This window comes from Martes martes (assembly GCF_963455335.1).
Source record: "Martes martes genome assembly, chromosome: 13".
NCBI lineage: Eukaryota > Metazoa > Chordata > Mammalia > Carnivora > Mustelidae > Martes > Martes martes.
The window spans coordinates 82,853,276-82,877,880 of NC_137901.1; the positions used below are offsets into that span (position 1 = coordinate 82,853,276).

The following is a 24,605-nucleotide window of genomic DNA, read 5'->3' on the forward strand; positions in this document are numbered from 1 at the left end:
GCCTCCATCCAGAATGAGTTTCTACATTTGGCTTTCCTTTGGTGGGGTTAGCGGGGAGGGCAGTTCCTCAACCGAGAAAGTCTTCAGTCCCTTCCTGTTAGGGCCTAGGCTCTTTGGTGACCCTGACCCTCCTTCTCACCTCACTCTCTGCAGGCCACTGGAGCGACGGGCTATTTGGAAGTGAAACACGGCAGAAGGGGAAGCAGAGAGTGAGGGCCAGGCTCCGCCGGGTCTGATGGCCGGCAGACAGCTGTATCTGTACCCAGTGCTGAGTTTCTTCTATGTGGGGCTGCTGATGGTGGAGACGGTGTCTGGGACCAGGGGCCCATTTATAGGGGCCCACATCGGCCCCCAGTTTTCAGCCTCAGGTGTGAACCAGACCCCCATGGAAGACGTGAGCATCCAGGTAGGAAGCTGGCATCAGGTAGGGGTGTATTCATCCAATCAGCAAATATTTACTGAGCATCTACTATGTACCAGGTGCTGAGCTGAACCCTGGGGTGTATCAGGGAACAGTATAGACAAAAATTCCTGCCCTGGTGGAGCTAACAGTTTTCTAAGAGGACAGGTAGTAGAGCAAACATGTAAATTTCAGGTGGTAAGATGTTAAGTGGTTTGCAAATAACCTCTTCAGGTGGGAACTGTGACGGGAAGGGCATATTTCCAAATATTTCAGAGTGGGCGGTCACAGGTGGCTTCTGTGTGGACGTGACCTCTGAGCCAAGCGCTGAATGGAAAAAGTCAGTCACTTATACAGGCATCTGGAAAAAGAACATTCCAGGGAGAGAACAGCAAGCGCAAAGGCCCTGAGGCAATGACAAGCTTAGTATGTTCTTGGAGCATGGAGGAGGCCAGAATGGCTGGAACAGGGTGAGCGAGGGGGAGAATATTAAGAGATGAGGATGAAGAGGTAGTGGTGGCCAGATTACAAAAGGCCCTATAGGCTGAGGCTAGGAGATGATATTTGTTTACAGTAGTTGGGAGCCCATGGGGACTTTTAAGCAGAAGGATGTCAAAGGCTGATTTATGTCTTCAAAGGAGCTCTCTGGCTTCTCTGGGAAGAATGGATTGAGAGGAGTGAGGGTGACACCAGGGAGACCAGTGGGGGGCTTTTGCATGTATCTAGAAGAGTGGTGGTGGTTGTGGGGGATAGGAAAGGAATGGAGGGATTTGAGATAAATGTTGGGGGCACAGTGAGTGGAATGTACTGAGAGATTAGAAGGAAGGGCATGGTGGTGGAAGAAAGGAGATTTCTGGGGAGAAAGGGGTGCTGTTGACTTGGATGTTTGGAGGGAGGAGAAATGGGGACACTTTGGTGAGAGGCAGGAAGTCTTCTTCCCATAGGCCATTGAGACAGGCTGCAGGAAGTTGAATCATGCCATCCTGATGTCTGTAAGGAGAGGAGAGGTCACAGCAGATCCCAAGTTAAAGACTGAAGGCAGGGGACTGCTCACAATGACCCCCAGGGGTCCATTCCACGTGCAGGGGCTGGAGTTCCCGCCCTTCCCCATTCCCAGGAGAACGGAAAAACAAACTCCTCCCTCAAACTGAAAGGCTGAGAGTGTTTAGTGCCCAAGCCAACTTTATGGGGCTGCAGAGCACCTTCATGCCCACCTTCTGAAGCTGAACGGGTAATTATGCCCATTTTACAGAAGGGAAAGTGGTTTATGGTTACTGTGGTTATTAAATTCACTGGTGCCTCTCCAAAGAGGGTCATGCTCCCTGGGGGTAGGAAAACCGAGGTAATCTGTGGTTTGTGCCAGATAACCTCTGAGTTACTGAGCACTCAGGCCAGCCCTGTGTCAAGCTCAACAAATTCTCTCCTAAACCTCCCGAGATGGGTAAAAACATCTCCATACTAGAGATGAGGGTACTAAGGTTTAGGGACAGGAAGCTGGCCAGAGCCAGGAGAGGGTCAGCTATTTCCCCGGGTGTCCTTAGTGACTCTGGAAAGAGGATGAGAAGGAAATGGGGCAGAGGTGAAAAGTCACCCACCCCGGATGCAGAGCAGGACCACTATGACTGTGCCACTCGAGGGCAGAGAGCTGCGAACAGGTGCTGGTGGGCCTTGGGGGGAGGGCATGACCCCCTTGGGATGGGGCTGATTTGGGGGACCTGATTTGCTGGCTCACTCTGCTGTCAAGGAGATGGAGACAAGCTGGGGTGGGAGCGTCTCCCTGGATCCTCCCTGGCCGACCCTGAGGACGGGGAGCTGGGAAGGAGGGCAGACAGGAGGAGGAGGAGGCTACCCCTGCCCAGTTGGCTGTTTCCCCAGGAGCTTCAGCTGGTAACTTTCAGGCAGAGCTGAGTCTGAAACCACCTAGCAGTGGTGGGCTGTGTGCCCTTGGGCAAGTCACTTTGCCGCTCTGTGCCTCCTTTTTCTAATCTGTTAAGTGGACAGAATCATACCAACCTTCTGGGTCTGTCATGAAGACTGAGTGAGAAGATGCCCAGCACAAAGTGTGGCAAAACAGTTATGAGGACCTACTATGTGCCCAGCACTGTGCAAGACTTTGGTGGGAGAGGTGGACACGGGACAAGTCTATGATCCTACAAATAACTGGGGATTTCAAAACACATAAGTGCTTGGAAGGAGAGGACCTGGAGTGATGAGAGTTTATAACTGGGGGATCCGCCCTAGGCTGGAGGCAGTTAGGGAAGGCTTCCTGGAGGAAGCATCTGGGGAACTAAGGATTGGAGGATGAATGTGGATTCAGGGGGACAAAGAAGGAGTGGGGTAGTGGGCCGAAGTGACGGCAGGTGCCCTTAGTACAGCGGGCTTGGTGTTGCATTGGCAGAGAGCCACAGAGCAGGGTTGGGGCGATGGCCAGAGGGCTCAGAATCTAGAAATCTCAGCCCCCGCGTGATGTTGGTGGGAGTTCAGAGAAGGCTGAAGGATCACAGAGCCACCATCTGACAAATAGTTCCTTTTGAAATTAGGGTGAAATATACATGACTTAAATTCACCAACATAACCTGAAATTCTCCCTCGTGAACCATTTCTCAGTGTGCTGTTCCGTGGCATTAGCTCCTTCACGCCGTTGTAACCATCACTGACATCCACCTCCAGAACTTTCCCATCTGGCAAAACCGAGGCTCTGTCCCCAGTACATAAGAACTCCCCATTTCCTCCTCCCCCATCCCCTGCTTTCTGCTTTCTGTCTCTGTGGATTGGACTAGTCCAGGTCCCTCCCATAAACAGAATTAGTGTGTGTTTGTCTTTTGGTGACTCGCTTATTGCACTAAGCACAATGTTCTCTGTTATGGCTTCCAGAAGGTTCTCCCATGTTGTAGCATGTGTCGGAACTCCCTTCCCTCTGAAGGCTGAATGATGGTCATTGTGCGGATGTGCCACCTCTGGTTCATCCATTCATCCATCGGGGGCACTTGCTGCTTCTAGCCCTCCTGGCTGTCGCGAACAGTGCCACCGTGAACGTGGGTCTGCGTGTCTTCTCTCTGAGACCTGGCTTTCTGTTCTTTCTGGTTTCAACCCGGAAGCAGATTTACTGGATCATAGGGTAATTCTATGTTTTCCCACTTTTATTGAGATAGAGTTGACATCCCGCACTGTGAGAAGTATAAGGTGTCCAGCATGAGGAATTAACGTACATCTATTGGGAAATGATGACAATAAGCCTAGTTAACATCCCGCCTCTCAGGTTTAAAAAAGAAAGGAAAAATGGTGTTTTCCCTTGTGATGGTCTAACGGCTTTCATACTTACTGGACAGCAGCACACTCACCGGTCCCCGTGCTGTGCGTTACTTCCCTGTCCTAGTGACTAACACTCTCTTTTGATTTTTCGGGAACTACCGTGCTGTTTGGCAAGGCTCTGCACCGTTTCACATTCCTACCAACGGCGCACGAGGGCTCCGATTCCTCCCTATCCCAGCCGATACCTGCTAGTTTCTAGTGCTGTTTGCTTTGTAAGGTAGCTATCCTAATGGGTGTGAGCTGGTATTTACAAAGCTTTTAACAGAAAGTTTGAAAAGGGGGAGGGACATTCCAGGCGGAGAACAGTGCTTAAGCACGAGTGTGACATGACAAAGGACAAATATCCATTATATAGAGAGCGTCTCCAAGTCAATAAGAAGCAGCAAACATTCCAGCTGAGAAAAGGGGCAACTCGAAGAAGGAATACAAATGACCACAAGACGGGCACTGACAGATAATCAGGGACTTGCAAATGAATGACAAGAAGATTCCTGCCACGTCAGCCCGCACAAGATTTGGGGGGCAGGCACGGGTGTGGAATCCTATTTGCCGGGGCTGGTGCCAGTGAGTAAGGCTTAGGGGAGCGTATTTTGGCAAAACCCATCAAGTGTCTAAGTGCAAGAAGTGCCGTCAGGGCCCTGCCCGTGTCCTTCGCACACTACCCCTTGGGAGGGCTTCTGTTGACTTCTAGTGGCAAGCATCTTTTTCTAGAACCGCCCATAAACACGGGAGGTGGGTAGTGCTGGGGAACTAGCACCTCCCCACCCCTGACCCCCACCAGCATCCTCTCCTGATGTCTCGTAGGAGTTGGTGTATAAATACCGCAGCTCCCTTGCCCCTGGGATTACCAGTCCAACGTGGACAGTCCCAGCCTGACCTCTCTGGTTTCTTTCCCCTCCTTCTCCTGCTGCCCCATTGTGGGGACTGCATTCCATACACTTCCCAAATACATACTTACTCCCTCGTAAATCCTTGTCTTCGGGTTGCTTCTGGAGGAACCCAGACTCTGATGCACTCTGACTCAGCACTTCTAGAATTCTCTTTTCTTTGTTTTTTTTTTTCTTTAAGATTTTATTTATTTATTTGAGAGAGAGAGATCACAAGTAGGCAGAGAGGCAGGCAGAGAGAGAGGAGGAAGCAGGCTCCCCGCCGGGCAGAGAGCCTGACGTGGGGCTCCATCCCACAACCCTGGGATCATGATCCGAGCTGAAGGCAGAGGCTTTAACCCACTGAGCCACCCAGGCGCCCTTAGAATTCTCTCTTTTCAAAATATTCTCATATGTACTCAGAGAGTCCCATGCAAGGATGTTTATTGCTGGCTCTCCTAAAAAATCAGACACACCTGTATGCCCACCGGTGGGGAAATATTACCCCGCCCCCCGTATCATTCAGAGTATGACATACTGCTGTAATGTTAAAAAGACCATAGGGTATCCACAGGGTGTATGATGGTTAAGACAGGGTTCTAGAACCTCAAACCAGCCTTAGAACCTCAGTTCTGACCCTGTCTACCACGGAGTGGACCCCAGGACACTGTTTTGTCTCCTTTTCTGTCTAGGGGGTATGATAATAGTGACTTCCTTGCAAGACTGTGGGACAATTTAATTGAGATACATTTTAAGCTCCTAGCCCTGTGTCTGGCATATGGAAATTACTCAGCGTGCTTCGACTTTGATCCCCTTCTTCATCATTACGTGTACCAGTATCTTAATGGGTGGCATATATGTGAAGTGGTAAAAGCAAATTGTAGAAACGAGAGAGTTAAGAGGGATCCATTTCTGTAAAACAAAACCAGCTATATAACAGGATGTGTGTGCAAGGTCATTATGCCCATAACGGGACTCTGGAAACTGATCGTGGTGGGAGCTTTGGAGAAAGGTGGGATTATGGAGGGTAGGGAAGAGAAACACACTCATGAATGACTTGTATAAACAAGTCTATTTTAAACAGTTGGCACTTGGAGGGATGGGGGGCTTAGGGGTTGGGCTGAAGGAGGTCATCTTTAGCTACTTAGACGGTCCTGGTCCAGGTGCCCTCAGGGGGTCGACCCCTGATGTCCCCCTTTCTCCCTTGCTGCAGTGTCGTGATGTGTGTGGCCTGAACGTCTCTAACCGCTGTCCCTTCATCCGGACCACCCCTGACTGCCACAGCGAAGGGGGTTACCTGAACTACCTCGAAGGCGTCTTCTGCTACTTCCCACCTGACCTCCTCCCTCTGGCTGTCACCCTCTATGTGAGGCCCTGCCCCGGGGTGGGGGTGAGGGTGTGAGGGAGAGGGGCTGGGGGCCCAGACTGGACTTGACCGTCCCACCGTCCCCTCCCAACCCCGTACCCCTCTCCCAGGCTTTCTGGCTGCTTTACCTGTTTCTGATTCTGGGAGTCACCGCGGCAAAGTTGTGAGTGTGGCCTGGGCTCCCATCCAGCTTATAGATGGGAATGGAGTCCCTAGGAGGTTGGCACTAGGGTGACCCCATGTTTAGGCAGAGGATGGCCGTGAAGGCACACCCTGTTTGCTTTCTCTCCATAGTTTCTGCCCTAACTTGTCAGCCATCTCCACCGTGCTCAAGCTGTCCCACAATGTGGCAGTATCCTTTTGTCCCCGGGCCTGTACCCCAGAGGGTGGGAGGGCAGTGGGAGGGGAGTCTGGGAGACTGGGTGGTGTCTCAGGGCCCAGGACAGGTCTGGCCAGGCTGGGGCCCCTGCTTTGTGTTCCCTTGACATGCTCCCCCCATGGCGTCACCTTCCTGGCATTCGGGAACGGCGCACCTGATATCTTCAGCGCCCTGGTGGCTTTCTCAGATCCTCGCACGGCCGGCCTGGCCTTTGGGGCGCTATTTGGTAAGAGAGGGCCTGGGGCAGCAGGGATAGGTGGCGGGGGGCAGCGGGGGCGGGGGGCAGGGCAGGCTGAGCTCCGCGTCTTCTCCTCCAGGCGCAGGTGTGCTTGTCACCACCGTGGTGGCCGGCGGCATCGCCATCCTGCGCCCCTTCACAGCTGCCTCCAGGCCCTTTCTCAGAGACATCATTTTCTACATGGTGGCTGTGTTCCTGACCTTCACCGCACTCTACCTCGGCAGGGTCACGCTGGCATGGGCCCTGGGTGAGCAGCCGCGGGACTGGCGGGTGGGAGGCACCAGGGGACGCGAGCGGGTGACCAGCCGGGCACAGTGTCATTTCCAGTTCTGAAGGAGGGAAACCCCTCCTTTGGCTTGAGCCCAAAAAAGGGAACCTGTCGATCAGATAACCAAAGAGGGCCAGGGGGGAGCCTGGGGTGATGTTCTGGATTTTCTCAGTGTCCCATTTTAATAAGCACTCTGGCCAGGTTGCTGACTGTGGCCCCCAGCATCCCTGTAGTGCACACATTCCACTCGTGGTTCAAGTGACGTAGACAGAGGCACAGTTCACACGGGGTTCTGGAAACCCACAAGGGACACTGGGATGCAGGGACATCCAGCGATCAGCAACTATAGGAGCCCCTGAGAGGCGAGGGGATGGTGGCTGGAGCCCAGCGAGGACTGGAGGCCTGGACCTGGTGTCACCAAGTGCAGGCAACAGCCACAGAGCATCGCAGGTCCTGCCAGAGACAGGGCACTGCACCAGGGAGGCGGCCTGAAAAAGCACCAGGGACTCTCCTTTGCTGACTTCTGATGTCCCCAGGCCCCTTCTCACCAAACCCAGTGCCACCAGAGCTCGGGGGCTGCGGTCTGTGGGGCCGAGCTTCTCAGGGCTTAGAGCACTTCACCAGCCCTTAGCACTTGAATTGGGTCCTGGAGGCGACTGTGCCCGGCATTACCTCTTTGCCCAATTCTGGAGGGCAGGAAAGGAAGAGAGGCCGAGGAAAAGCCAGGCGGTAGGGCGGGGGCTCCAAGACATGGCCATTTCCCGGCTGCTGCTGGGCTGGGCTAACACAGACCACCACCAGCAGGCACCAGCAGGAGAACGGGGAGCACCTGCTGCCTGGGACTGTGGCCGGGATGCCACTTGGTGACGGCCTGCACCCTTGTCTGCAGGTTACCTGGGCTTGTACGTGTTCTATGTGGTCACTGTGGTTCTCTGCACCTGGATCTACCGATGGCAGCGGAGGAGGTCCCTGGTCTACTCCATGCCAGGCACTCCAGGTAAGGGTCCGAGTTGAGCTCCCACGAGGCCAGTGGGGGCTGGCACCCTCTGCACCCTTCACGACTGCCTTTCATCTCTGGGGGCCAAGGTCATCGTCGATCGTCTCTTCGTACTTTTCCTAGTTGTTCTGTGCCAAGGTCCCACCTGCATACTTTGGCTGTGCCGTCATCCGCGTGTCCGTCACCCGCGTGTCCGGTTTCACTGGCTCTTCCTCCTCCATGCTCTCTCCAGGGCAACATCTGTCTCAGATCTGTCACTGCTTACATCCAGTAATGCTCCCCACTGCCCTCAGCTTCGAACCCGAGTGCTTCCGTATGCATATGCATTCGTATGCACATACCAATATGTGCACACACAAACAGACATACACACGTAGCACACACATATACAAATCCATGTACACACACACCTACACAACACGCAGTCATACAAATGTATATATATACAAATACATACACAACACACCCAGGTACATATACATATACACATTCCCATAACCAACACACAGGTGCCGGTGACTCCCCCCACAGGAAGTCTTCCGTGATTTTTCCTCTCCTCCCCTCTGTCTACTGAACCTTCCGAGTTCAGCACACATCAGCCCTGTGCCGTCTTCTAGACCCATCATAGCCCATCAGGCTGGAGGAAGAGGGGGAATGAGACCTGGAGAAGGGCCTAAGGTCACACAGAGGCAGGACTAGGGATAGTGATGAGGAAGACATTAGTCCTTTTAAGGCCCCTCTTTGCTGGGCTCAGGCTGTAGCATTCCTGAGGACTTCCAAGAAAAGTTTCAGACTGAAAAAGAAAAATGCGATGGGTTCCAAATTCTGGAAAGTACAAAATTGAAGCCTGCTAATGTTTGAGTTATATCTTTAAATGCCCTTATTAAAGTTGGCTTTATAGCTAGAGCATTACATGTGAAGGTGTTTTTTGAGTTAGACTTTCTCACTCGGTAAGAGTTCTAGCATGCCTAGGGAGTGCTGAGAACTCCAAGGTCCAGAGGACCTACACACTTGTGCCCTGAAAATGGCCCTGTCCTGGAGGTGTCCTACCTGGGAACGGTGCAGGGGGTGGGGGTGGGGTCTGGACTCCCTAGCTGGCTCATGTGAAACTCCCCTCTCTCCTACAGAAATGCTCTCAGATTCTGAGGAGGAGCCCGTGTCTTCCAACAGCTATGACTACAGTGAGTCTGGACTCTGTGCCCAGCCGGGGTGGGGTATCAGGGCAGGGCTAGGGGTAGAGAGGTGGGGAGAGGGGGCCATCAAGGGCCCAGGAATGAGGTTTCAATGAGAGCCCCATCTCTCACTCCACGACAGCCAAGCCAGGCTCTGGGCATTTCCTTCTTCCTGAGGGTTGGGAGGACCAGGGGGCGGGGAGAGGGTCTCCTGGAGGCTGAGCCAGCCGGGGACACCTGCCCCTCTCCCCCTCGTACACCCAGGTGAAGAGTACCGACCGCTACTCTTCTATCAGGAGACCACAGCTCAGATCCTGGCCCATGCCCTCAACCCCCTGGATTACAGGAAGTGGAGGAGCAAGTCGGTGTCTTGGAGGGCCCTCAAGGTGTTCAAGGTAGGAAGGGGGGACCCTGGAGCCAGACTCATGGCTCCGTGACAACACAGGACAGTGGCCACTCAGCCTTCTCTATCTCAGTGAGAGGGGATGGGCTGGGGTCTGCTGAGACCCTTTCCAAATAGATTACATGGCATGTGATGGGGAAACTGAGTCATAGTCTGCCTGATGGCCTGACCTGTCCCCCATGGAGGAAGGATTGCATCTGGGACAGAGGGAGAGGGGAGGGAGCCCCTCCAGTCTGCCCAGCATCGCATCCTGGGGCTACTGGGTACTTGACGGGGGGTGTGCTCTTGTCTTCGCACGAGAGGCCAAGACAGACTTTATGTGCGTGCACATTTTAAGCCTCTACTCCTGTCACATTCACCAACCACCCATGGGCCGAAGCTCATCCCGTGGCCACGTTCAACGTCAGTGGGGCAGGAAAATAGAGTCTGCAGCCTCTAATCACTTGACAAAGGACATGGGCGCTTAATTCTGTTCTAGGAAGGGACTGAAGAATTGTGAATGTATCAGGCGTATCACGGTTTGATTAAATTGTGACAATTTCATAAAAGCTACTACGTGATGGGCTGAGTATGGTGCCAAACAGGCGTACGCCTCATTTCATCGCACTTGGCTTCCCCAAGCTTCTCAGACACTGTGTCTGTTACAGGTTGCAGGTCTGCGGGACCCTGTGCTTAGTAGGTATGTGGACACAGCTTTTCCAAAACCATTGCCTGACTCTGTGCCCCCGTGTCACTGGCTGGAATCTCTTGCAACATTTCAGTCTTTTCCCCCCGCTGCTCTGGGGGTTGTGGTGATCTGGGCATGGTGAGGACAGCTTGCTGGAAGCCTGGCTGCTTGACGGCATTTTCTAGTAATAAAATATTTTTTTAATTAAGGAAATGTAGATTTTTTTTCGGTGACACCATGCTGCAGCACTCTTAATAGACAGCGTAGCGTAAACATCACTTTCCTATGGGCTGAGAAACCGAAAAATTCGTTTGACTTGCTGTCTTGTGACCTGCATTTACTGAGGTGGTTTGGAACCGAACCCGCGATGTCTCTGCGGTTGGCGTGTAGTGAGCGCTCCGTACATGGGATTATTAATTTAGTTATTGGCTGAAAGTGCAGGGTGTGGAGTCCGTCGGAGCTGGCCCTGGATCCCAGTTCACATACCCTTCTGTGCGTCTTTGGAGAAGTTCCTTAACCTCTCTGAGCCTCAGTCCCTTTTTTCTGGAAGGTGAGAAAAAGCATAGTTCCTACACCCGGGGCCGAGGTCAGGATTAGTGGACGAGGTACCACGGTCACCTGAGTCACAGCACCCCCCAAAAGATCTCCAGGTCCCGATCCCCAGAAATGTGACTCTGTTACCTTCCTGGCAAAAGAGATGTGCAGGTGTGATGAAGGGTCTGGAGAGACGGAGCGTCTCCTGGGTTATCCAGGTGGGCCTGATGTCATCACAAAGGTCCTCACGGGAAAAGAGCGGGGCTGGGAGGTGGGGGCCGGAGTCGGAGGAGATGTGATCCCAGAAGCACAGCTGGGACTGACCAGGGCCACAAGCCAAGGGGTGCACGTGGCCTCGCCAAGACCCCAATTTTAGGACCCCGTGCCCCAGAGCCGGGAGAGGATAGATTCGTGTTGTTGGAAGGCACTGGCTTTGGGCTGGGGCTCCAGCAGCAGCAGGAGACCACCAGCGGCACTGGGCCTGGGCCTGCCCAAGGCCGGGGCCTTAGCCGCACCGGCTGCATTCCTGGGTAACCTTGCCCAGGGGGTGGCTGGCCCAGACACGGGCCTCCCTAGTGACACCCTCCTGCCTTGGCCCCCTTGGCAGCTGCCCGTGGAGTTCCTGCTGCTGCTCACCGTCCCCGTGGTGGACCCCGACAAAGAGGATGGGAACTGGAAACGGCCCCTCAACTGCCTGCACCTGGTCACCAGCCCGCTGGTCTTGGTCCTGACCCTGCAGTCGGGGGCCTGTGAGTATCCCCTCCCCCAGGCCAGCCCACCTCCCCCACACACATTCCAGAGTTTTCTTCTCAATGGCACCACGGGGTCCTGGGCCTGCAGTGGAATCCCAGACACTTAACATATGCTTGTGCCTAAAGGGGCACCAGCGTCCCACGCTCAGCCGATCCGGTGCTGCCAGCCGCAGATGGGGGCAGCACACTGGTGGCCCTCGGACCAGGTCCCGCCCTCCGTCATTTGCCTGCATTAAAATATTAGGAGATTTCACATCAGAATCCGGGTCCGGCGTTCCCAAAGGCAGAACTGACTGGGGCTGAGAAGGGCGCCCCCGGTATATGGGGGGCCCTCCCTCGCTGTCCGCAGCAGGGCAGTCCCCTCCCTCGCCTCTCGGGGTACCCGGCTGGGGAATTGCAGTTTTCTCTGTCTGCTCCAGGCTGTCCTTACCCTTTCTGACCTGCTCTGGCTCAGGAAATGCCCAGTGTTGCCAGGCGCCTTCCGGCTCCCGCTGCTCGGGCTTCTTCCTGTGCCTTTAGTGTTTCACGCTGCCCACTCCTCTCTGTCCCCCGGGCATCACCCGAAGGTGGAGGAGGTAGGGCGCTGGGGGCCAGTGCATGGCTGGCCGTGGCGTTTTTGGCTCTAACAGGGTCAGCAAATTCTCTGTGGGTCCCCTCCTGGATTTATGGCAGGGGGACACTGTGAGAGAGCCCACCAGGACCCAGTGTGACCCCAGAGCTGAGAAGGGCGCCCTTTAGGGGTGCCAGCTATCTGGCTCCTCAGTCTTCCATTCCCTGTCGAGCAGATGAACCCAGCCTCCCAGGCCAGGCCACAGCCAGGGACTCACTGTCACCTCTGGGGCTTCTTAAAAGAGTGGACCCCAAGCATCTGTCGTTCATGACCCAGCCACTTGACATCATTGATTGTTCCCGTTGATGTTTTTCTTGAATCCGCTGTTTTTAAAGTTACTGAACTGCACCAATAGGAAAGTGGCTTCGTTGCCAGTAAATTCAAGGTAACTGCAAAGATAAATACAATAAAAATAACGCGTCTGAGCCCGGAGCCTCTGTTCGGTAGGGCGTGCAGCAGGGGTTAGAGATGCCGCAGACCTATTCGCACCCGTGGAGATTTCCTACAAAGGAGAAATCGCTCACCTAGGATGAGCACAGTAGTGTCCTGCCCACATACTGGCACCATCTGGTGATAGCAGGTCCCCACTGGGGAATTACTGGTTCAGGCGAAAGCATTTATGACCCCCTTCCGGGCTGAGCCCTGGACTTGGCTCCCTGCCTGAGGGGGTGTTGGGTCTGCCAGCAGAGCCTCCCAGCCTCCTCCCTCTCTGGGAGCACTTTAGAAAGTGCTGCTTTTCCAAGGTTGTGGTCACTCTTCCACTCAAAGACCTCCGTGGCTCCCTAGTACCTCTTGGTCCAAGTCCATACCGCCCCGGCCATTCTTAAGACAGCTGCGTTCCCTGCTCTCTGTCCTTGCCGGCGTCCACCTGCTTGGTTCCTTCCCCGCCAGCTCTCTCCTCTTCCCCTGTGGCCCTTGTACCCTCTCTCTGTTCATGTGTCATCACACATCCTCAGCACTCGAAGAAGCCCTTCCCGACCACTCTGCACCCCAGCCACCTCCTGAAACTCCCCCAGAACAGGTGTGGCAAATTCAGAGAAAAGGCCCCTCGCTCAGGTGTTGGGTTCCAAAGCCCCCACTACCCGGTCAGAACCACGTTCAGTCAAAATGACCTCCTGAGATCCACACACAATGGATCGTGGACACGAATCTGTGTATCAGCTCCCTGGTGAGGAAGGAGAGGAAAGTCTGGATGCAGGTGTCTGGGCAGCCAAACCATCCACTGCCTTTGAGACCAGTACTAACTCCCTGGTGGTGGAAAAGGTTGTGTGTGGAGAATTCTAGAGTGATCCATCTGCCTGTAAGGTTTTCGCCTTTTCATGTTTTGATGGGAAGCCCCTGGAACTTTCATAACATTTTTCTTTTTAAAGATTTATTTATTTATTATTTTAGAGAGAGAGAGAGAGACTGGGGGTAGGGAGGGGGCAAAGGACAGAGGGAAGGGGAGTCAGAGAATCTCAAGCAGACCCCCCACTGAGCTTGGAGCCCGATGTAAGGACTCAATCCCCTGACCCCGAGATCATGACCCGAGCTGAAATCAAGAGTCGGATGCTTAACCAACCGACTGAGCCCCCCAGGAGGCCCCGGAACTTTCATAACTTTGAATGGGTTGGTTTGTGGAGTGGACTCATCAAGAGAGCAGGTGCTGGGCTCCAGGAACAGTGGGTAAGGGTTGGGTTTGACTGCATGGTTCATTTAGTGGAGCGATGCCCATCCATTGGCAATGCCTGGCTGGAGGGTGCTGCCTTGAAGCTCACTTGGAAGAAGCATCGGCATGATGGTTGATTAGTGATGTCTGCCATGGGCGTGGGAGAGGACAGTGGTGGTGAGTGGGCTTAGCCATTCCCATCCTGGTCTCCTAGCAGAAGTCTGGGGAGAGTCTGTCTTTCACATTGTCTGCCTTCTTTCTGGTGTGGCTAGCTTCAGGGCAAGCCCTCTGTCTTTAATTTCTCTGTCCCCCTCAAGTGCCCAGGGTAGCACTGGGGACATTTTACGTCCAAACAATCGCATGTAAATGAGTTTTATCCCTGGGCCTCTCCCCCAGGCGCTCCCACTCATTCTGGGGAAGGAGGGTGCCCTCCAGGAGCAGGGGCCAAGCTGAAGCAGTGGAGAGTACCAGCTGCCCTTTCTTGCCCTTCCGCAGATGGCGTCTATGAGATAGGTGGCCTCCTTCCCGTCTGGGCCGTCGTGGTGATTGCGGGCACGGCCGTGGCTGCGGTGACCTTTTTTGCCACATCCAACAGCGAGCCTCCCAGGCTTCACTGGGTAAGAATCCCCAGCATCCCAAGGTGGGGCAAGAGGACAGTGGGGTCTCCCAGGAGGGCGTCCTGTTTGTGCCCCTGGGGCAGATAGGCCCAGAATCACTTTCCATAATGACAGGTCTTTAAGGCCACTTTGGATGATAGTTTTGTTCCTTTTCAAGATCCTTTTTTTTTTTTTTTTTTTTTTGGTAACAGCTTCATTTTATGGAGATATAATTCACATACCATACAAATAATTTGCCTATTTAAAGTGTGGGATTCAGTGGTTTTTGTTATATTCACATAATTTTGCCACGATCGCCACTATCAATCTGAGAGCATTTCAAGACCCACACCCGTTAGCAGTCAGTCCCCCCCCCCCTCCCCTGCCCCAGCCCCCGGCCGCCGCCCACCCGTGCCCTGTGTCTATGGATTTGCCTGTTCTGGACTTCCCATGGAAATGGGATCATACGATATGTGGTCCTTTGTGAGTTTGCCTCGTGTTTTCAGGGTTGTCCCGTGCACTAGCCAGGGATTAGGGAGTCGCTCCTTTTCATGGCCGAACACGATCCATGGTACGGATACAGCACGTTTCATTTATCTGTTCACCAGCGGTGGACATGAGTTGTTTCTACTTTGGGGCTGTTAACGAGGAATGCTGCTGTGACATTTGTGTAAACACGTGAGTCTAGAAATAGGCTTTCATTCCTCTTGGGTGCATTCCTGGGTGAAGCTGCAGGGACAGACGTTATGTTTCACTTTTTGAACAATTACCAGACTCTCTCCTGCTCACTCTTGGGGACGCACCCGCGTGTCTCACAGCCACGTTCCAAGGATGGAATTGTCCGGTGTTTGTGGGTTTTTTTTCCCCCCTTCTCTCCATCCTACGGCACGCTGAGGAATTTTTTTAGGCAGTTTGTTTAGAATGTACTCTTCAAAGTTCACTTACAAGTTTAATTTTTTTTTTTTTTGCTATGTATTGATAAAAAAAATTACAGCTTTTATTTTGAGAAACTCTTGAGTGTGTCAACCCAAAGCAGGTCAAATTTCGAGCAATTGATGATGTAGGGAAATAGTATTCAGCCAGTGTTTTTACTGGGTTTTGAAGTACTTCACCCACTCCCAACGGATGTCCCCCAAAGACACAGCACTGAGTGAGAGAGGCCTGCCGCGAAGGACCACGTGTGGCGTGAGACCGCGTAATGAAGTGTCTAGAACAGGCAAATCCGTACAGACAGAAAGCAGAGTAGTGGAAGCCCAGGGCGGGAGGAAGGCTGGGTGGGATGGGGAGTCACTGCTGATATGGGCACGGAGTTTCTTTTTGTGGTCATGGGACAGCATTTGGTCCCTAGCCTGGAAGCTGAGGGAAGCTTCTGGAACTCTTCCCTGACAGAAGAGTAACGCCGAGCGAACATTCTACGGAGCACTTACTATGTGCCGAGCACTGCCGGCTCTGAATCTGTTAACTCATTTCTGCTCACGAGAATCTCAGGGGGTGGGTTCTGTGATTATCCCGTCTTAGTGAGGAGGAACTGAGGCCATGTGCCCGTGGGGGACCGTATCCCTGTTGGGGACTGGCCTTGGGCCCATCAGCACCCATTCCCTCCCCAGCTCTTTGCTTTCCTGGGCTTCCTGACCAGCGCCCTGTGGATCAACGCAGCGGCCACGGAGGTGGTGAACATCCTGCGGACCCTGGGAGTGGTCTTCCGACTGAGCAACACTGTCCTGGGGCTCACGCTGCTGGCCTGGGGGAACAGCATTGGAGGTGACTCGGGGGCAGCTGGGGTTCTGGGACGGGTGCATCCGCATCACTGCTCTCTGCTCCCCTAGCCAGAGTGCACGTGAGCAGGGCCATCTGGGGCACCTGCCCTCAGCACAAGCTCAGGCCCACTGCTGTTTGGAATGACCATCACTGGGCATTGGGTTGAGGTGGCCTGGATTGTACCCAGGCCAGGAGAATAGAGAGGCCCCAACCTCTTCCCTACTCTCTGCTGTGTGGACAGGTGCCTCCCAGGGTTCAGGCAGGACATGAAGCCTATTGCAGCCAACCATGCTGAATGTGTACATGGGTGTGTGACATACACAGGCATTCACACATACACCAGTAGACCCTTTTCTAACTATAGCTGCCAGGTAGGGTTGGCTAAGTCGTGTACTGCACAAGAGCATTCAGACAAGGAGTCGGGGGGCTGAAATCTAGCTTTCTTTCCACTGAGCTTTTTGGGCACCTTTTCTGAATTTACATAATGTGCTGTGCTTGCTAGCAGTAATGGTAGGTCACATCCCAGAGTTGCCCCTGGTGGGAAAGAATGGGGTAGAAAGAATCAAGGAGGGAATTGTGTCATGGGATGCTGTGGCCGCAGTACCCAGCTAGCCACTGCAGGCCCCAGAAGGGTACTCATCAGTGTTTGTTGACTGAATGACTGTGGGTAACAGTAAGGAGTGAATGACCCAAGAGGGCCAGGGGGAGCTATTCCCCATTCGAAGCGGTCTCTCAGAGGGAGCTACTCCCCATTCGAAGCCGTCTCCTGTTTCCCTGCAGATGCCTTCTCAGATTTTACGCTGGCCCGCCAGGGTTACCCGCGGATGGCATTCTCAGCCTGTTTCGGCGGCATCATCTTGAGTATCCTTTGTGGGGCTGCCCTCCCCACGGCGCGGGCTCCGAGGGCCATGGCTATGCTCCATGCCCCAATCCCGGGATTGGGGAGTGTTCCTTCCTGGAACACCTGGGGCAGGAGACACAGCTGCTGGGACCTCAGCTTCCTCATCTGTAAAATGGGGGTGTTGAGAGGACCAACCACAGCTGGGTTGTTGTATGGACTGTATGAGGTGACAGAAATGCGCGGCAAGCACTCGGTGGATAGAGGTGTTTTTCATAGACGCCCCCATGCTGAGCTTCCGAGGGCCCTGACGAAGACTCTCTTCCTCTTCCTTATAGATGTCATGGTCTATAGATGTTAGCGCTTGGCGAGTTTTTTCTGAAAGGGCCAGAGAGTAAATATTTTAGACTTTGTGGGCCATACCAACCTCTCTGGCGACTACTTGACTCCGCTGTGTAGTGTGAAAACAGCCATAGACAATACAGAAATGAGTGGGCATGGCCACTCATTAAATGTCCCAATAAAACTTTATTTATAAAATTTTATTTATAAAAGTGGACAACAGACCAGAAGGGGCTGCAGGCTGCAACTTGCCGCCCCCTGTTCTATCTAGAAAAGACAAACACAAGCAAGCTGCCTGGGGCTGGGAGAAGAAAGGGATTTGAAAGTAGCTGGTCGTGGGTTCCAGGTCCGGCGCCACCACGTCCCCACTGTGTGACCTTGGGGCTTTGCACACATCCTGCTTTCTGCCCCTCGGCGATCTCTGTGTGTTCAGAACAGGTTGGGATGATGATCGATGGTGGGGCACAGCACCCAGGACCGTGCCTGGCCCAGGCTGTGTGCCCAACAAATGGGAGATGATGTTGGTTGTGAAATAAAGTCAGAGTGTTTGAAAGCCCTTAGAGTGCAGCTGTGCCCAGGCGCCAGCACGCAAGGGCATGCAGGCCGAGCCCAGTGTCAGAGGGTGGCCTCACAGCACAGCTCAAAAGGGCAGGGCCTGGGAGGTGTTCCTGGCATGTGTAACTCCCCGGCTGGACGGGGCTTTCTGGGGCCCTTTGCCCCCACTAGGACCTGCTCCCGGCTTTCGGGCTCTGGCCTCCCCCAATCCTTCAGGCTGGGGTGGGAAGGAAAGAGCTCTGCCTGGACTAGGATCCCCTGAACAATACCTAGAGATGGCCTTGACCTGTGCTCCGTCACCCAGGGGACGGTGGGTGGTCACCTCGCCTAGCTGCAGGGAAGCCGAGTGCTTACCACTTGCCAAGTGCTTCCTTCTGTCACCTCATTCCTTGTTTACAGATCGAGTGCAGAATGCACAGTGGACACTTACCTTCCTAAAAGGGCTAACACTGGGCGGGATCTCCTCAGAGAGGGAGTTTTGGGGCTGGGGGTGCAGAGACCGTAAGCAAAGCTGACGGGCGTGCAGTTGGCGTGGGGGGGTGGTGGGCTGTTGTTCCAGCAAACTTCCTGAGCCAGGCCACAGATCTGCTGGTGGGAGTGGGGCTGGGCTGTCTGCTCCAGATCTCCAGGAACCCCACGGCGGAGGTGAAGGTGAGTGACCAGACTCTCCTGCGAGGGGCCCCTTCTCATGGGGTCCCACCCTGAGACCATTCACATCTCAGCGGTGTATGTTTGCTGGGGAGGGGCGTTGTCTGAGTTTGTGACAAGCCTGATCTGTAGAATGTTTCAAAAATTTCTTGAATAGAGGGTTGAAAATACATATTCCTTGTAAGTTCAGGAGTAACTAGGACGGAGCTTCGGGGAACGGGCAGGAAGGCCCTGGATTTAGGTAATGTTCCCATCACTTAAGTCTTTTGCTGTGTGACTGTGGGTGAGTTTAGGACATCTCTGGGCCTCAGCCTCCTTGCCTTTGAAGTGGAGTTGAGGGGCCCCCCAGCAAGCCTCCTGGGCAGCACGCACAAGGTAAGGGCCAGGCCGAACACCTTGTCTTAGCACTGCTCGCAGAACAGACCAGCATGGGGGACTGCGGGAGCCCCAGCGGGCAGGAGCTTGGCAGATTTGGAGAAGGTTCTGAGACCCATCCAGCGGAGGTTCTCAATTCCCACGATGCCCAAGAATTTCCTGGGGGTGCGTGAGACCTCCAGTCCCAGGCATTCCACGGGGAGGGGGCCTGGAAACCTGCATTTTAAAATAAGCTCCCTGGGGACCGATGAGGGTAGGTCACCTGAGAACGCCTGTTCTAACAGAGGTGGAAACCTCCAACACTTGCCGGGGCCAGGGAGGTAACCGAAACATGCAGGTGACTCACACGGGGGCCTTGTGTGGCCGGATACTCCAGATTTTCTAGAGAAGTCAGGATTCTTAGGGGACTTTGCTGGTCTCAGATATCGCACTGGGTCACACACAGGGCATCTCTGTTCAGAAGGACCCGAATTCAGAACCCAAACAAGAGAGCGTTGATGATGGGGATGGGGAGGGGGCGTGGCCTCAGGAGACAGCTGGCAGGCTCCGCCCCAACCCCACGAGCGCACTTGCGGTCCTGTGAGGCCGAAAGATGGCGATATTAACAGGAACAGTCACCCACTCTGTCGGCTCTCGACGGTGACAATGATGATGACTTCTTGGCTGGCTTATAATTAGCTGACACGGGGCCAGCCTTTGGCAGTGGCCAGGTCCCCAAGCAAATAGCTACAAACTTACTGCTCGGAAAGTTTGCTTTTCTTTAAATAGACAGTCTTGGGGGGGGAGGGGCCGAAGGAGAGAGAGAATCTTAAGCAGGGGCTCGATCTCACAACCCTGAGATCTCGACGTGAGCTGAAATCCAGAGCCAAGAGTCGGCGCCTCACGGACTGAGTCACCCAAGTGCCCTGGAAAGTTTGCTTTTCTAAAAGGTGAACACCATCTGCGAATTTTGTCTCTGCTCCTTTCATTATCAGTCCCCAGGCAGTTGCGGATAATGAGGCTTTAGGGTTGACTCCACTGGTTCTATTTCTTCCTCCTCTTGCTCTTTGTGGGGGGTGTGTGCGGGCATGCATGTGTGTGTCTGCGTTCCACTGCCTTTGTACTGAGTGTCCCAAATGCTCCCACTGTTAAGTAAGGTGCGAGGCACCCAGGAAGGCCATCGGGGAGGGTGGCCGTGGGTTGTGTTGGGTGGAAAACACAGGCAGCTCTTAAACACTGCCCAGCGCGCAATTCCATTTCTGGTTTCCAAATTGCCGTGCCGGTCCGGGGTGTGTGTGTGTGCCCCCGCTCACGTGTGTGCAGCCATGCCACTGCGTGGGGAGGAGGAGACGGTGTCGTTCAGAGCTTGGACGTCCATCTGGGCTCTGTCCCTCACTCACTAGTTTGCTCATGTGTGTCCTGGGGGTCATGGCGCTCCCCGCACAGGCGGGTGGGAAGATGAGAGTGTAGATGGTGCAGGGAACACACCCAGCACAGTCCCCAGCGTGGAAGGAAGGGAAGTGGGGAGAGGACAACTTCACTTTTTACTCTTCTGTGTGGCTTGAGGAATTTTCAACATCTGTGTGTATGTCACTGCCTGTGTTAGCGTCCCAGGGCTGCATGACAGATGACCCCAAGTTAGGGCGCTCGAAGCAGGAAACTTCAAGGTGGGGAGTGGCCAGAGGGGTCGGAAGTCCTGCAGTGGCCCCCAGTGAGGGACGGGCGACTGGTGGCTGCAGTGACCCAGCCTCTGCCGCCCCCTTCCCCCCACAGCTGGAGCCAGATGGACTGTTGGTGTGGGTCCTGGCGGGCGCCCTGGGCCTCAGCCTCGTCTGCTCCCTGGTCTCGGTCCCACTGCAGTGCTTCCAGCTGAACAGAGTCTACGGCTTCTGCCTGCTCCTCTTCTATGGGAGCTTCCTTGTGGTGGCCCTGCTGACAGAATTTGGGGTGATTCGCTTGAAAAGCGTCTGAGTGCCGCCTTGCACCTGAGGCCGCCTGGCGGCCGGGAGGTGTCACTGCAGGCGGCGAGAAGACGTCTGGCTGCAGGGGCTGCTGCCTCTGCCGGAGGTTCCTGGTTGTCGCCCTGCGCAGGGACAACAGCGAAGCCTTGTTTCTGGGACATCGGAGACGGGGCTGTGCTGTGGACAAAGCTGCGGACAGAAGGTAGACTTCCTTGGCTTCTCCGAGGAGCCTCTTGGAGGCTGAGTGCCTTCCGGGCAGGTGCCAGAAGGGCAGCGGAATGTTCTAGGGCCTGTCGCCGGGCCCTGCTGCCTTCCTGCATCCTCGCCTTAGGGCTCACTCAAACCGCTCCCAAGCCCGGGCTTATTAGGGTGACAGGGCAACTCAGAGGGTGGGCAGAACACAGGGAGCGTCAGGCCATCCCAGGCTGAGTCCGAGAGCTGCACCGTCCAACAGAACTAGAACGTGAGACACATACCAAATTTTGAAATTTCTATTTGCTGTGTTAATAAAAGCCAAAAGAAACAGGTCCTATATTATATGCATTAGTGAATGGCTCCAAAATGTCAGCCTATGGCCCCAGCCCGATTACGGCCACTGGCTTGGACGGCACAGCTCGAGCCTCTACCTCTAGAACGGCCTGCTGGCTGCTGGCAGACTCCTCTGTGCCCTGAACCTTGGGTTTCCCCAGCTGTGCAACAGGCATCAGTTGGACCATGCCCTGTCCTACCTCAGGGGGAGCCCTGGGCCGGGGTGCCAACGCCCTCTAGGGAGGACGGAGCGGGTGCTCCCCAGTGCCTTCCCGCTGTCAGCTACGGACCTGCCTTTTCAAGAAGCAGCTCTCCAGTTTGCCCGACTGCCTTCTGCCAGCAGCAGCAAGGTGATTCAAATGTCCTTTTTTCCAGTAAAAAAATTATTAAATATTTCAAGTGTCCAGAAAGCAGCACACCCATCTCTTATTGGTTCTTCCTTACCTGGGCCGGGGGAGGAGTGGTTGGTTCCAAGGCCAAAGGCTTGGGCCTGAGGTGGGGTCGGGAACAACCATGGATGGGACCTCGCACCTTTCCCCACGGTACCGGAACCCGCAGAACGTCACTCGGGGGAAGTCACGAGGCAGCAGCCACATTTACAAAGCAGAGGCTTTTTTATTAATATGCCAGAAATCTGGAGACACAGTGGGTTTTCTAGGTAACAAATCACCAATGTACAAAACCTTACAGCGTTGCTCCCGCTATCCATACAAAATGATTGTCACATGGTGTGGAGTAAGGCTGGGTGTGGGGAGGGGGGCGAGGAGGAGGGACCAGGTGGTGTCCCTCCAAAGCGGGGCAGGGGCATATTGCCATCATGGCCAAGGGCAGGTTGGTTTGACCTTGGTTTCATTCGGCTAGGACATGGATGGTGAGAGGGCATCTGAACTGGATGATGTCCCAGGTCCCTCAGATCTCACAGGCCTAGGTGAGCCCAAGGGGGCCAGCTGTCCTTAGCCTCAATGACAAGCACCCACTACTGGCCAGAGTCTGGCCTGCAGCGCAACTGCTGCTGCATTCATCCCATCTAGCTAAAATCAGGGCCTTTCTCAGAGGACTGGGGCTGGTACCACCCCCACACGAGGGGCCTCAACTACCCTGGCACCCGTCCCCGGTTCACCAGGGGAAGGGACTAGAATGAAGCTCAAACACTCAGGACAGAGGACCTATCCTCCTTTGAAAGCTGTCCCTTGACTCCTGATTCCAAAATACCCATTTCAACACACAAAGGCTAAAAGGCACCCAATTGTGCAAATTATAAATAAAGTTCCTTCTCTGGAGAGGGCAAGGGGTTCTGGCCTGGGGCTCGGTACAGAGCTGCGTGTGCTGGCTGGTGGCCCTCCAGAGCCAGAGAAGACAATGCCAGTCTCCTGATGCCCCATGGGGAATCTCCCTGGTTCATTGTTTCCCCAAAGGGCTGTGCTTTAAAAACAGAAACAAACGCCTGCCACTCCTGCCTTGGTGAGGGGCACAGCTCTGCAGTGCTGGCTCTGGGTATCAGCACCTCCGGGGCCGCGAGGATGGCACCCCTGGGATCAGGCCGTGCCCTGCTAGGAAGGGGGTGTGGCAGGGAGAGACTTCTGCCCACCCACCTTCCTAAGTCCTGGGAGGCAGTGGAGGCATCTGGAAAGCTGGGGTTAGACCGGGATGCCCAGTGGGGGCTGCTTCCCTTGCCCCCTGCCGGCCCCTTTCATCCCAGCGCCTCTGCCTCCTGCCCTGTGCTAGGTCTGCAGCCAAGTGGAGCTGAACCAGAACTCCCTCTGCTCTGACCCTGCTTCTGCTGCTGCCAACAGCACTCACCGGGCTGCCAACCCCAACGTCCGCTCTAGATTCAAGCACCGGTTCTACCCAACCAAGATGACCTCAGGAGAGCCCCCCCCAAGATATGGGGGGGTCTCGGTTAACCAAGGGCTCACCTGAAGCTAGCTGTGCCAGTGAAAAATCCTGGGGCGTGTCCACGGAGGGGACTGCTTAAGGTGGGGGCAGGGGGCAGCTTTCCCAGTGGATCAGCAGGGGCTCAGGCGCAGGCCCACCATGGACCCCCCTGGGTGAGCGTCAGCTCTGTGCACCCCTTTCCAGCAGCAGAACCTAATGCACAGTGTGAAGGATCTGCCATTGTCTTCAGCAGAATCCCGTGGTAACTGGGATGTCTCTCTGCTGGAACAAGGTAATCCCAAGGAAAAGGGATTGAGTGGAGAAAGCCCATCTCAGGAATGCATCCGGAAGCCATCAGCCCGGCCTTCTGCTTGCTTTCCTCCTGAGATTCTAAAGGAGGCCATTTTAGAAGGATCTGCAGCCACAAGAGTTAAACCAAAGAAAGTATGGGAGGGAAGACTTATAGAGCTGGGGTGTGAAATTTGCACAATCTTGTGCAATCACGCACACTCTTGCGCTGCCCAGCACTGGCCAAGATCCGACCGTGTGGGTATGATCACACTCCTTGATTACGCTATCCGTTAGGTCCTAGGCACTGGTCCCCCGAAGGAATGTTCTAATATATTATCATATACAGAGAAATACTAACCCACATCCTAAGTGGTTGTGTCCTTAATGCAGGCCACAGACACCCCGTGACGCAGGCCGCAGGGAAAGTTAGTGGGGAAGCCGTCAGCTGGGATGCGAGTGTGAGAGCAGCATGGGGAAGACGGTTTGGATCTGGCCTAGGGAGGGCTGACCCACTTTGAAGGCGAGCCCTGCAGAGACCGGCAGGATCTATCCAAGTGGTCTTCTTCTGAAAAGGTCTTCTGGACCCTTCCACATTAGGAAGAGCTCACAGGCGGCCTGACCCCCTAAACCAAAGTGACCTCTGGGGTTAAGAAAAACAGGGCAGGGTGGTTACACACCAAGCCCCATCTTGTCTTTTTCTCTTCCTATATATAAATATGTGCATATATATGAATGCGTGTGCATGTACACAGACACACACACGCATTTTTTCCATACGTCGTAGTAAAATAATACTATTGCGTTATTGCATAGACGAGATGGCTGTCGCGCGCTGGAGTTAGGTGACGGTCTGCGAGCGCTGGCGGCTGCCTGGGAGCTGCTGGGTGGCGGGGCCCCGGCCGCTGCCGCCGAGCGGTCCCTCCTGCTGCTCCTGCTTGCGGGCGTGCTCCTCGTACCACTCCTACAGCAGAGCGCAGACGGGGCACTGAGTGGCCTGCACCCCTCCCCGCCCGCCCTGCACTTGCCCCAGCCCGGAGAACACCCCCCCAGCTGCCCGGGGTACACAGTGGCCAGTGGGAGCCAGCCTCACTCAGGACACCCCCGGACCTGCTGGGAATTCTGCATATGGCCCAGATAGAAAAATTACTGTGAAAGCTTTCCCTTATCGATTAGAGGTTTGCAAGCCTCCTTATAAATATTCTCCTTGGCACATAGCGTCTCTTTAAGCAGAGCCCAGGTAGTCACCA

The 24,605-nt window shown here is 54.6% G+C and overlaps 2 protein-coding genes across 2 annotated transcripts in view; one reads left to right on the plus strand and one right to left on the minus strand.

Moving 5' to 3' along the window:
* Positions 1-199: 199 nt before the first annotated feature.
* Positions 200-21,609, plus strand: SLC8B1 (solute carrier family 8 member B1). The gene is made up of 15 exons (XM_080821405.1): positions 200-406; positions 5,792-5,944; positions 6,055-6,107; positions 6,239-6,296; positions 6,444-6,549; positions 6,641-6,808; positions 7,719-7,826; positions 8,954-9,007; positions 9,263-9,393; positions 11,210-11,351; positions 14,108-14,229; positions 15,816-15,969; positions 16,747-16,827; positions 18,285-18,352; positions 20,477-21,609. The coding sequence occupies exons 1-15, from the start codon at positions 236-238 to the stop codon at positions 20,672-20,674; spliced, it is 1,767 nt and encodes a 588-aa protein (XP_080677531.1). The 5' UTR covers positions 200-235; the 3' UTR covers positions 20,675-21,609.
* A 181-nt stretch (positions 21,610-21,790) lies between these two features.
* TPCN1 (two pore segment channel 1) overlaps positions 21,791-24,605 on the minus strand; it is a 57,032-nt gene continuing 54,217 nt past the window's right edge. The window contains exon 27 of the mRNA XM_080821333.1: positions 21,791-24,319. Within this exon, the coding sequence (XP_080677459.1) occupies positions 24,197-24,319 (123 nt within the window). The 3' untranslated portion in view covers positions 21,791-24,196. The remainder of the gene's footprint in view (positions 24,320-24,605) is intronic.